General features: G+C 48.4%; 5 protein-coding genes across 5 annotated transcripts; 3 read left to right on the forward strand and 2 right to left on the reverse strand.

Moving 5' to 3' along the window:
- Window positions 1-302: 302 nt before the first annotated feature.
- DFL_007398 (uncharacterized protein) lies at window positions 303-2604 on the forward strand (the record flags this gene model as incomplete). The annotated part of the gene is made up of 8 exons (XM_067636974.1): window positions 303-402; window positions 468-531; window positions 612-732; window positions 796-1245; window positions 1306-1381; window positions 1497-1762; window positions 1835-2389; window positions 2461-2604. The coding sequence occupies 8 exons, from the start codon at window positions 303-305 to the stop codon at window positions 2602-2604; spliced, it is 1776 nt and encodes a 591-aa protein (XP_067488537.1).
- A 2219-nt stretch (window positions 2605-4823) lies between these two features.
- On the forward strand, window positions 4824-5660 carry DFL_007399 (uncharacterized protein; the record flags this gene model as incomplete). The annotated part of the gene is made up of 1 exon (XM_067636975.1): window positions 4824-5660. One exon carries the CDS (start codon window positions 4824-4826, stop codon window positions 5658-5660), a length of 837 nt encoding a protein of 278 aa, XP_067488538.1.
- Window positions 5661-6184: 524 nt separating this feature from the next.
- Window positions 6185-7298, forward strand: DFL_007400 (uncharacterized protein; the record flags this gene model as incomplete). The annotated part of the gene is made up of 2 exons (XM_067636978.1): window positions 6185-6340; window positions 6423-7298. The coding sequence occupies 2 exons, from the start codon at window positions 6185-6187 to the stop codon at window positions 7296-7298; spliced, it is 1032 nt and encodes a 343-aa protein (XP_067488539.1).
- Window positions 7299-7613: 315 nt separating this feature from the next.
- Window positions 7614-7990, reverse strand: DFL_007401 (uncharacterized protein; the record flags this gene model as incomplete). The annotated part of the gene is made up of 2 exons (XM_067636979.1): window positions 7614-7736; window positions 7799-7990. 2 exons carry the CDS (start codon window positions 7988-7990, stop codon window positions 7614-7616), a joined length of 315 nt encoding a protein of 104 aa, XP_067488540.1.
- Window positions 7991-8562: 572 nt separating this feature from the next.
- Window positions 8563-12127, reverse strand: DFL_007402 (uncharacterized protein; the record flags this gene model as incomplete). The annotated part of the gene is made up of 10 exons (XM_067636980.1): window positions 8563-9320; window positions 9378-9951; window positions 10006-10278; window positions 10329-10664; window positions 10731-11392; window positions 11447-11744; window positions 11800-11860; window positions 11910-11932; window positions 11991-12042; window positions 12099-12127. 10 exons carry the CDS (start codon window positions 12125-12127, stop codon window positions 8563-8565), a joined length of 3066 nt encoding a protein of 1021 aa, XP_067488541.1.
- Window positions 12128-12894: the final 767 nt, after the last annotated feature.

Below are 12894 nucleotides of genomic sequence, written 5' to 3' on the forward strand. Positions count from 1 at the left end.
GATGGGTAGCATCGGCACAAAAGCTGCATTTGCAACTAAAATCGGTAGCGAGACGCATGGCAATCCTGGCTCGGTTTAAAAGGTCGCATGGAGAGCTCGAGCTCTCCAACTCTACTCTTTCCCACAACCTTTTATTTAACTTTGTACCCATCGATCTATACACGATTCAGGTGCGTCCCGTGTGTATTTTATATGCGCCCTTTCCCTCCATGAAAAATAGACAGATATTGACGATTCCGCTCGCCATATGTATAGCGTACTAAGCTTAAGTCTTTGTTCTATATACAGTACTTACAACAATAATGAGCAACTATAAACCTATTCCATTGGGAGAGTATCTTTTCCGAAGAATCAAGTCGTTGGGGATTTCGCATATTTTGGGATGCCCTGGCGATTTTAATTGTATGTGTCCGCAGCCTACGGTACTATAATTAGCTTATTTTCGCTAAAACTACAACATTCCTTAGTAACACTGCTTGATCACATATACAACATTGAAGACCTTAGTTGGATTGGATGTTGTAATGAATTGTGAGTCTACTCTGATGTATCCCTCTCAGTGTAACCCGAAATATGTTCTAGCAACCCAACTGATCACCGCTCGATTGCAGGAACGGAGCATACGCTGCCGATGGATATGCTCGGGTTCGGGACCTTCCCGGGGTTCTCGTGACCACGTATGGTGTTGGAGAGCTCAGTGCTATGAATGGAGTAGCTGGCGCTTACGCCGAAGTGAGACATCATCAACTTCGTCTTTATGGCCCCCGTTTGGTTTGACTTACTGGATTCGTATAGCACGCTGGATTTATCCATATCGTTGGCAATACTTCCCGCCAACTGCAACAGAACAAGATCATGATACACCACACCTTGGAAGCAAGCCCGGACCATGGTGTGTACCGGGGAATGTCAGGGCCAATCCGATCTACAAGTGCTTTCTTGGACGATGAGGCAACAATGGCCTCTGAAATTGATCGAGTCCTCTCTATTGCCGTTAAGACGAGACTGCCAGTTTATCTATTCGTACCTACGGATGTGGTAGACACTCCACTCAATGAGACTCGTCTAGACACACCACTGGACCTCAATCTTAGCACCAGCCCTGAAACCGAGGGCTTGATCGTGAACAAAATACTCGAAGCACTTGAAAAGTCCAAGAAGCCGTGCATTCTAGCTGACGTTCTAGCCAAGCGCCATGCGGCTACAAAGAAGACTAGAAGATTGATAGAACTCGCTGGATACCCGGTAAAATTTATCTCTGAAAGGAGCTACAATATTTAATCCAAACTAACAACATCTCACAAGGCATTTTCTACGATCCTCGGAAAGGGCTTGGTCGACGAGACGTCTCCTCTGTTTGGTGGGATGTATAACGGCTCAAGTACGAATTCTATTCTTGAAATGCGGCATTCATGCATCCGGTGGCATTTCACTACAGGGTATATAAATAAAAAAAAGAGAACGACATTATGGGCTAACCAAAGCTTCTCTTCTAGTGTCCTTCCCTGGCATTAAGGAAGCCGTTGAAAATGAAGCCGATCTGGTTCTAAATATCGGGCCTCATCTCACATCTTCCAACACTGGTGCATTCACTCGGCAAATACCTGAAAATAAATTGATAGTTCTTCATCCTCACTACTGTTCAGTATTCGGGGAGCGCTTTGAAGGAATACACTTCATCCCTGTACTGGAGACCATTCTTCAGGCGTTCGAGAAGGATTCTCAGAAATTTAAGAAAGGGAACACAGTCACCAGATTCCAGGTAAGAAATGAAGGAACCGTAAAGAGCCAGGGAGAATTTATATCGGCACCACGTTCTAATATAAATCCATAGAACCCGATGCTCGATGATAGCACATCTGGGCGTTTGAAACAGTCATATATCTGGCAACGTATCGGACGCTTCACGAAACCCGACGATATTGTGTTTGTTGAAGTCGGAACCTCGCAATTCGGAATGCCCGATGCGACTCTCGCTGCGAATGTTCAATACGAAACCCAAATCTACTGGAGCTCCATTGGTTATACCGTAGGCGCAACATTGGGTGCGCTTGTCGCTGCAAAGGAGAACGGCCATAAGGGAAGGGTCATTCTCGTTGTTGGTGATGGGAGTCTTCAAATGTCTGTACAAGAGATCTCGTCGTATATCAGAAACGGGTTTACTCCGACTATTTTCTTGATCAACAACGACGGATACACCATCGAGAGAGAAATCCACGGACCGAAGCAGCAGTATAACGATATCTGCACATGGGATCATATGAAAATGTTGGAATTTTTCGGCGGCCGACAGAAAGGCTTCAAGAGTCGAAGCGTGGAGGCTCGCACGGTGGAAGAGCTCGAGAAAATTATGACCGACAGCGAATTCATCAAAAATGATTGTATACAGGTATGGTGATCGATCGTGACTTCTATATTTGACACATGCCCGAAATGCTAATAGTAGTGTTGCTGAAACAGCTTTGCGAAATATACGTGGATAAGTTTGACGTCCCATGGATCTTGAGAGGGCAGGTGGATGCGCACAAAGCTAGACTAAAGGTTGCTGGTGAACAGCAGGAGAAGATTTGGGAAAGCTTGGCTCGAGCAGGAGCGTTTGTGTAAAGCTGTAACTACCGGATTAACTTAATGAGTGCCCATGTTAAAGTTTTTTTTTTTTTTTTTTTTTTTTTGAGGTTGCAGCACGACGGGTCACAGTTTAGAAATGGATCCTATGGGCTACCAAATAGATACATGTACTGAAGTGCACCTGAAGGTGTAGATTGAAGTAATTTGGGACACAACGCCTTGAATATTGCAGACATTCCTAAAAAGATGACAGCCGATTGGATGCTATAATTTGGACCAGAACAGAAGCTTTAGCCAAGCAGAAACATTCCAATACGAATTGTACGGTCTCCGCACGACACCTCGCATTGGTGGAGTGGCGGATGTCAATTGAGCGAGACAGATCCAATTTCCTAATTCTGCCAAGTAAAATGGCAAAAGAAGATTCTCGTTGCGAAAGTGCTATCGGGGTCTTTGGGATTGATCCCGAGCAATTAATTCGAGCGCCTGATTTGCAATAGAGTAGGTGTGGCTGGCAGGTGGTTCTATTGGCGGGTAAGAATTAAGAAGAAAAAAAAAGGGGATGAAGTACTCTGTAGTAAGATGGGTTCCTGCAGGATGCATCAAACATGGATGTCATAGTCAAGTAAGAAGCATGTACCCGGCTATAGGTGCTGTGTCTGGATACTTTGGTACAGATGTCAATGGCCGAAAAGGGCTTCTCAGCAATTCGGCTAATCAAATACCCTTCGAGATGGAGATCGAGAGAAGGAGAGAGGCCTCTCCACCACCCCTTCAATGACACCCTACAGATCAGATCCAATATCCCAATGCAATGTCTTCGACTGCAACAATATTACCATCTGCCCAGGACCAGGTTGGTACAATCCCCAATATTAATTCCAGTTTATCTTTGGCCCACAACCATCAAAAGTTGGGTTGGCCAACGAACTAGCCCGCACGAAGGCCCGAGGGTTACATTCGGGTGATTGCCCCTTCGAATTCTCCTTTCGACGGCTTCATAGCACAGCAAGACCAGCGCGATTATTTAAACCGAGTTTCTTGGCGGCTAACCAATCGTTCACTGAAGCTTTGAGCCAATCATCCGGAAACCCAAGCGAGCCAGATCTGTCTAATGAGAAATGTTTTTCCCGGTTGCCGTCTGTTTAATTTCGGCTTCGTCGAGCTGAGACTCATTGTACAGCTGTCCTGCGTACGAAGAGCAAAAAACCCCCCCCCCAAAGTGTCTTGCTCGAGATTCACAGCGCTCTGTCTTCCGGTTGGGTCAACTGGCTCAAAAGATTCCCACTGTGGCCTTCCATGCATGGCTGCATGCACTGTTATTTGACAGCAGCACACTACATTTGGACACAGCAGCATCTGTACGATGTTGGATGTATTTCCGTACAGAGGAAGAGAGAAACTGTTTGCCTGTGTGTGAGGCCAATGAACAGGCGACAACGGTGGACCCAGGCATGCATGTTGCAGCCGACTGGTGTGCCTCAGGCACAAACCGGCTTAGCTCGCTGGTTCACTTAGTGCGGTTGTTCTCCCCTGATGGAGGTAACCCCCTTCTAATCTTAAATTTGCCGCCCCTGTTATGGTTGCGTGCACTTTTGAATTTCGGTCTTGCCCTTTGCCAACAACCGGGCCTTCACAAAAAACGAAATTAGTGCGGTAAGGCTACGCTGGGGAGCCTGCAAATCCACTCACAGAACGAGCTGCCCACACCACGCCCTCACCTCATTTGTTGGACAGTCGAAATGCTGCCATGCGCATTTTGCATGGGTCCTCGCATGGACGACAGCCATCCATGAAGGTCTGTTTCCCACCCCTATTCCCATTCTCCCAAATTGGGCATCTAGAAGGGAGGAAAAAGAAAGAAAGAAAGAAACCCAAGAAACAAAGAAAGGGCAATAGTGGGTAATGGTGGGAAATAGGGGGAAACATGAAAGTTTGCGGTGGAGAAAGCCCACAATCGGCGTCAATGGATGCTTGTTCGTGTCGGCATCCATGGGCAAAAGGGGAGGGCGGCGACGAGTATAAGGAGCCGTCGAGTCCCCAAGCCATCCAGACTTTTCCTCCCTTCTTTCTCCACCACAGTCAATTCCTTCCAGGTCTTCACTACTACCTTCGGTTTTCTAACCACAGTCACTCTTTTAACCCATACACTCTTTTTGTGCTTAATTTAGCAGACTTTCTAGTCTTTAATCTTTAACTTACATTCTTAATACTCCTAAACGGACGTACTTTAAATAGTAATATAATCAATCACAATGCATTTCACTACTATCCTCGCTACCTCTGCCGCCGTCGGTGGTGCCCTTGCCGGTGTCTACCAGGAAGAGCCAGTCTACTACACCTCCGCTGAACAGGTCTACACCTCCATCAAGACCTGCACCGACGAGCCAGCTGTCCCAACCAGCGACTCTGTCTATGTCCCTCCAGTCAGCGAGCCAGTCTACGGTGAGCCAACCACCGAGGCTCCAGTCTACGCCCCAGAGCCCACTGGATACGGTCCATCCGAGGTCACCTACACCAGCTACGATGTGATCACCATCACCTCTTGCGCTGACTATGTCACCGACTGCCCAGCTGCTACCTACACCTCTACCGCATACTCCGTCAGCACCCCCCCAACCGACTACTATCAGCCACCAGCCAACTCCACTGATTATGAAGTCCCACCACCAGTCTACGAGTATGAGACTCCAGAGTACCCAACTGATGTCCCAGTCTATGAGGTCCCATCCACCTCTGAGGTCTACACCCACACCTACTACACCACCGTCTGCCCTGGAAAGGACTACTGCTATGCTACTACCGTCACTTCCACCTACTGCCCTGGCAATCCAACTGAGGTTCCAACTGAAGTCCCAGTTTACACCCCACCAGTTGACGTCCCAAGCTACACTCAGCCACCAGTTGAAGTCCCAACCTACACCCCGCCAGTTGACGTCCCAACCTACAACCCACCAACCCCACCACAGAACGAGACTGAGACCCCAACCTACACCCCACCACCAAGCTATACTGGTGCTGCCTCTGCCAACTTCGTTTCCTTTGGCGTTGCTGCCGTTGCTGGTCTCGCCGCTCTCTTCATTGCTGCGTAAACAATCAAATTTCCTTTACGTCCTTTGAATGACCGGGTTCAGCGAATCATGTAAAATGCATTTTTATTTTTTTGTATTACTATTTTTTAAAGTTTCTTCGATAGGGGAGCTGTAGATTAAGTTTGGAGAATGAAGTCTTAAAAATATCCATGGTTCCAATTGTAATATTTTATCTGCTATACTTGTGCTTCCTATATATAGGAGTCTTTAGACGGTTGTTTTTGTTTTTGTGTGTGTTGCTCTTGGGAAAAAGTGTTGATGTGTCGTTATTTTTATTTGGTGAGTTCTGTGCGACAGTCGATTGGGCTGTCATGGTGACTCGGCATTCTCTGTAATCGATCAGGCGCCGTGACTCAATTGCTCTTAAGCCACAAATGACTCCTTTAAGAGGTGGCCTAATAAAGACCATCGGTTGACGATAAATGAGGAGCCGTCTATTAAACCCAACGATTCAACTCTGTCCCACTATACGGCAATACATTCCATACTCGATTTCTCGCTCCTATTATCAACATAACCCTACGATGACACGAGGAGGCCGTTCGTCCAGAGGTAGCCGCCGAGGAGGCACGGATAGAGCCGAACAGATCTCTAAAGCGTTATCGAGAACGCTGCGGCACCGTGCCCACGACGAAAGATTGAACATAAGGGAGGATGGCTATGTCAATGTTGAAGAACTTGTATGGATCGCCCTCTTGTTAGACGGTGCTTCGGTGTAAATGTCTTTCTTTTGAACATATCATTGACAAGTTTGTTTTCTAGCTAAATTCGAAGAGATACAAAGATCTACAACTCGACTTCCCGACGCTGTGTCAAGTTGTCCGAGATAACTCGAAGAAACGATTTAAGATCATACGTGAAATTCCGGATTCGGCAGCGACCCCTCCGCTGCTGAGCAGTGTTAGCGCGTCCACCTCGACAGAACCATCGGCTACTACGGACCCAAAAGTTCGTGTATCGAGCGTAGAAGACTTCCTTCCGGACTTTGATAATGATCCGAATCCCGATCTAAGTCATTACTTCATCCGTGCGAACCAAGGTCATTCGATTCCTATTCAGGACGACTTGTTATTGCAGCCGATAGACGAACAGAACATCCCGAGTATATGTGTTCATGGAACATACTACTCGGCCCTAACTCTCATTCTCCAAAGTGGAGGGCTTAAGAAGATGGGCCGTACGCATATTCATTGCGCGGCCGGTTTACCAAAGGCATCTGTCCACCCAGAAACGGGAGAAGAGATTCCAGCCGTACTCAGCGGCATGAGATTTGACGCCGAAGTCCTATTTTATATCGATATTCTTAAGGGGATACAAGATGGACTGAAGTTTTGGAAGAGCGATAATGATGTCATATTAACAACAGGAAAGGAGGAGGAGGATTGTCTACCGATGGATTATATTCTACGTGTTGAGGATGTCGGTGGCAAGGCGGGTGGAGGTGAACTGTGGACAAGGGACGAGGGTGTCATAAAGGAATGGCCAAATACTGGGAAGGGGAAGCAGCTCCCTAGATCCCAAGGAAATGGTCGGAGCGGTCGGGGTGGAAGGGGAGGCAAGGGACGATCTCGGCCAAAAGTTCAGGTTGAAGACGCCTTGGACGATGTATCTGGATCCCTTGAGAATACTAAACTATGAACGGTAATAGCTCAGAGCGTTTTGGGTTTACGGTCTGTAGCATGTGCAGTAGTATATCTATACCATACTTCTAGAAATATCAGTTCCCGGCGTTGGTCGTGTAGAGCAGTGTAGGCCTGATGCATATTGTATATCCACTCAATCGGTCGTTTCCCCTCATACAAAAGATGCTAATCGTCACAAACGCATATCGAAACAAATACGCCAGCACTTCACAGCCACCCAAATGCATCCTGTCGCTGGTATCCGGTCCATATGGATCCATAGATCAAGTAAAAATACAAGAGACTTAAAAACGCCCGCCGGCCAACCAGGCTAGTTCCAAGCAAGGGTATCCGAATTTGTGACCTTTCCTCCACTAGCTGGTTCTGGATTCGGTTGTGGTTTCAGCTTGGCTTTTGCACGGGATTCTGCTGCCCGCTGTGCTTCTTCTCGTCGCTGCGGTTCAGGTGTCAGATGTGATGAAGCAAAATGTTTTGCAGGATGTGACCGAGACTTACAGCTGCTGCGGCCGCGGCCGCGTTCCCTGCGGTCGAGGGCATGGAACTTGTCGCTCCGCCGCCAGATGTTTCGTTCCCACCGCCGCTGCCCCCTAAAGTGTGTCCGGGTCCAGAAGTCTTGTAATTTGGCCTCGCTGTCCGAGCTGGTTCTGCGGAAGCCTCATAGTCTTCCTTGCTGCCGCCGCAGCCCATTTTTAGTGACTGGTTTTGGTTGGCTGGTAAGTGGTTGGTCGGTTGGCTGGCTAGGTCGACGCTACGAGATATCGCGGAGGTACTGCGAAGAGTGTCCTTTGGGTTCTCGTAGCACCATGTAGGATTGGGATGAGATAGGGGCGATGGGCTGTTATGTATGAGAGCGCCCCTAAGGCAGGTCAACGCGCAAACCGGTTGGCGCCGCGCGGCGGCCCCAATTTTCGGCTCGCTCTGCCGACTGGAATGGAAAGATGCACGACATACATCGAGCTATTCTGGGGGCTCATCACGTATTTGATTGTTTGCCAATTAATTGCCTGTTGCATCTTAATAATACATGCATTCTAAAACTGCCCAAACCCGCTACTGCTAAATACTTAGGACTCTGCGTGGAGTCATGCGAACTACGAAGGAAACGAAAGCAAGCGAATCAGTCGCATGGAAGGCGTATTCGGGAGCGGTACTGCTGTGCGTTAGTGAGTTACGGGTCTAAATAGACGGATGAATCGGCGGATGAATCGATACCATCCCGAAAGCACGACATCTTCACATTCCACGCGAAGAAACAGGTCCTAGAGGACGTTGTATCTTCCGGTCGTCACCGCCCTGTTCTCACTATCCACCGCCGCTGCGGTACCTTCGGCCAAAAGTCTCTTCAGCTCCCTCATAGCGTTAGTAACAACGAGTTCTGTATCTCCCTCGACAAGAATATATAGCTTGGGGTCCTGTCCGGCCGCTGGTGTTTTCCCTGCCGGGTAGTATGAACCTTTCGTTGTAATAGAGGTACCGGTTGCCTCCAGAACTTTGGCAATATTGGTACGGTTTGTAACTGCCCATCTCGCTTTCTGGGGGAAATCATTGATTTCTAGGGTTGCGTGATATGCCCCAGCGTCAGGCCCCTTATTGTCGATAGGAGCACCCGATCGTAGCACATTCGCCTTGGTAAGACGTTTCTGAATATCAGATGTAGCGGCAAGAACCTTGTCAAGCACTGTGTTCGCTGCAGCTGCATTTGAAGCTCCCGAGGGACTACCTGCGGCTGCTGCGGCTGCTGCGGCTGCTATTGCGGCTGGGTCACGTTTATGAACGACAATGGCATCATCAAGATTAGGACCTTTCGATCCGGCGGCTGTCGTGGCAGCTGTTGTTTTGGTTTTAACTTCCTCGCCCTCGGCGTCTGGCTCTTCACCTTCGTTCCCTTCTTCTCCGTAGGCTTTGCGCTCCCTCTTTCTTGCCGTCTCACGCTCTTGATCAAGTCGATCGAGACCTTTACCTCCGAATCCGGAGCTGCTAGCCTTTTCTTTACCCGCTTTGATTTTCTCCGAAAAGGCTTCGCATGTGGTGTCAGCAGTGTTCAACCAGAAATCTAAGAGTTTGCTAGACTTACAAGTAACGAGTTTCTGGACCTCTTCTGGGACATCTTGCCCACTTAGCTTCAGTGCTTTTGCAATATCATGGGCATACCTTTCCTGATCAGGTGTGATGAATGTCACGGCGGTTCCCTTGTTGCCCGCGCGACCGGTCCTACCGACTCGATGTACATAGTCCTCCATGTGGTTGGGGCAGTCGTAATTGACAACTAGCTTGAGTTGCTTGACGTCCAAGCCGCGCGCCGCTACGGATGTGGCAACTAGTATTTGGCTCACCCCGGCTTTGAAATCGGAAATCGTCGAGTCTCTATCAATTTGGTCCTTGCCTCCGTGGAGGGACATCGTCGCGTAGCCCCGTTTCATGAGATCACTGAGCAGAGAATCAGCCGACTCTTGTCTGTCAACAAACACAAGTGACCGGGCATCCTCCTCCTTATCGTAGAGCTCGCCTAGAATTTCGAGCAATCGGGCGAATTTTGTGCTATCCGTCCTCACTTCCACAATTTGGCTTACTTCCGCGGCCACTACACTTCGTGCCCCGACAACAATCTCGACCGGTTTGATCAATACCTTACGTGCAAGTGCTTCCATCTAAAATTGTATCAGTAACGTAGTAAATAAACCATAAGGAGGCAGGGTTCTCACTTGTGAGGGGAAGGTGGCCGAGAATAGAACTGTCTGTCTATCCGGTCGAATGTTCCCGATGATCCTCATAACTTGGGGTTCAAATCCCATATCGAACATTCGATCTGCTTCATCGAGTACAACATATGTAACCCTTTTCAAATTCGTTACTCTGCCAGAGTTTGCCGCAAGGAGGTCGATCATTCGTCCCGGGGTGCATACAATAAACTCAGCTCCTCTTTTCAGCTCTGCGATTTGATCTTTAATAGGCGACCCGCCATAGGCGCAAACTCCCTACGGAAAATTCTTAGCTATGTCTTAAAAACTTAGGCTACGGGTCTCACCCTTAAGTTTAGAGCTTTCAAGAAAGGCTTGCTTTCTTTGAAAATTTGCGTAGCAAGTTCTCGAGTCGGAGTCATGACAAGAGCAATGGGGCCCTCCAGATTCTCCAGAGGCCTTTGATCTTTGATATGACGGAACATGGGGAGCAAAAAAGCCATTGTCTTCCCTGATCCAGTTTTCGCCACGCCGATTACGTTGCGCCCGGACATGATTGCGGGGATAGCTTGTGCTTGGATTGAAGTTGGCTTTTCGTACTCTAATTTGTTGATTACATCCAAGGTAGCGGAAGGCAGCCCTAGTAAACTCCATTTTTGGACAGGCTTTGGGCAGTTCGCACCCTTCCTTGGGGTTAGCGCTAGATCAGGGAAGATATGTAAAAAAAAAAGGGGGGGGGAGGTACTTACTCTGACTTTGATGCCATCCAACACCAACCTCAGGTCATTGACTTCCTGTGTTGACATGTCTGCGAGTTCGGCAGGTTCAACGTAAAAACTCTTTCGGAAAGGCTCATACTGAACTTTAGAATGATCGACTGTGGGGAGTTCTTTCTTTTTCTTCATCTTGGATGCCATCGCCAGGATATCGTCCGGGTCGTTTACAATAGCTGTAAGACTGTCGTCGTCATCTCCAAACATGGCCTCGGCGAGAGCAGGTCCCTTTTGAGGTTTGGAGATACCCGTGGCTGTCGATGCAATGTTTGACATGAAGGCATCCAGAGGGTCGATATCCTCTTCCTCCTCCACGTTCATTTGGTTTTGAGTCTCTGGGACGGTTCCGTCAATCTGCATTCGTTCGCCACGTTCAACAGCCGCAGCACGTAAGGCTTCAAGGTCGTCTTGCATATCAACGTCGTCATCTCCTTCGTCAACTGGCGGCTCACCAGTAGCAGTATTGATATCATCGGGTTTCGGAGAGGGAAGTCTTTCAAGCTTCTTCCTAGCAACATCCTCATCACCAAAATCAAGAGCACGTTTCCCTTTTGCCTCTGTTCCTGGTTTCTTGGAGCTACCCTTGAACCCGAATCCTGATAACCCAAGCGCCGGGGTTGCAGCCTTCGATATTTCGACTATGAAAAATATTAGTCTGTGACATTTTAGGAAACCGGTGTGGCTAGATTTACCTAATGTTGGCTTTCTCGAAGCTGGAGGTAATCTGTCAGCGTTTAAATCCTTTTGTTTCTCAGAAGTGGGAGCGGACGCTTTTAGACTAGTTGAAACTTCATCTTTAGTTGGGGCAAGCGGGGCTGTATTGGTTGTCGGTGAGAGGATGGATTGATCGGCTCTGAGGGAGATTGAGGCATTGGCCTTTGCCTGATCTGCCTCGGCTTTCTTTTTCTTCCAGGCCTCCAGCCGCTCCAATCTCTCGCGTTTCTTGTCCTCTTCGGTTTGTGCGGCGGATGGTACCGTTGTAGCTGGCGACTGTGTCCGAGTTAGTGTAAAGTTTTTTGCAGAGGCATGGGATTAATTGGCTAACCTCATGGCGACTGTTACGCTTAGAGTCGTCGCCCCGATCGCGGTCTCGTCTGTCGCTGTATCTGGCGCGGTGGGGAGGGGATCGCGATCGCGATCGATCTCGGGAATCACGGGCTCGGTCGGGGGTTCTTATCCTATGTCGATGGTCACGATCACGAAATCTATCCCTGGAGCGGTCTCGTCTATCCCTACCGCCTCGGTGCCTATCATCGCGGTAACGGTCGCGTTCGCGGTCGTAGTATCTCTAGGTCTGAGTATTAACATGATGTACCGCTAAAATGCGAGAGGAAACTAACTAACTTCTCTGCTCCTGCTTCGATTCCTGTCATATCGGTCGTCTTCGCGATATCTCTTGCTTGACGTGCCCGGGGACCGGGACCGGGACCGATATTTCGCCATTCGATAGCTACTAGATTTGGGAGGTTAATCGTGAGTTTGAGGGTTGGAAAGAACGGGTGGCGATAGTGATCAAAGTGGAGGAGTCCAGGGTCTAGAAGCTGGGTTTGATGGCAGTGAGTGTGTCAAACCACGGTCAAGACTCGGCTAGTTCTAGAGTTCTAGAGCGGGTTCGACGACGTCCAGGCGACAATTCAACACAAACACATTGCATTATGGACCTCCGGCTACTTGCGCTACGTAGCTCCTGGCTGAACTATCAGGATCATAATGGGGACAGCACCCGTTTCGGAACCAGACCGGGCATGGTTGATATAGATACACACTCAATAAGATTTGCTTAGGAACCTTGTTTGGTATATGCCTGAATGAACGGAGAACTTAAAAATGCTTATCTATTACATACAAATTATTATTATTGTAAGAGAGTCAAAAACCTCAAAAACGGGCCAGAGAGGTGCCGAAACGGAACGTGGAACAGAACGAAATGCTATGAGCAAAGTGGTAAGGGACGAGAGAATCAAAAGCTTGTAGAACAATTACAGTAACTGAAGGAAGGAAGAAAGGCTGCGCGTGCGTTTTGCCCGTGACTACAAAATCGAAATGCTTTGGAGGGAGATCTTGCGGATTAATGCCGAACCATCTTTGGATTCGTGAACTTTGAACACAGAAGAAAATATCAAGGAAAGGCGGTCCATTT

Source organism: Arthrobotrys flagrans (assembly GCF_004000055.1).
Source record: "Arthrobotrys flagrans strain CBS H-5679 chromosome Unknown unitig_8, whole genome shotgun sequence".
Taxonomy (NCBI): domain Eukaryota; kingdom Fungi; phylum Ascomycota; class Orbiliomycetes; order Orbiliales; family Orbiliaceae; genus Arthrobotrys; species Arthrobotrys flagrans.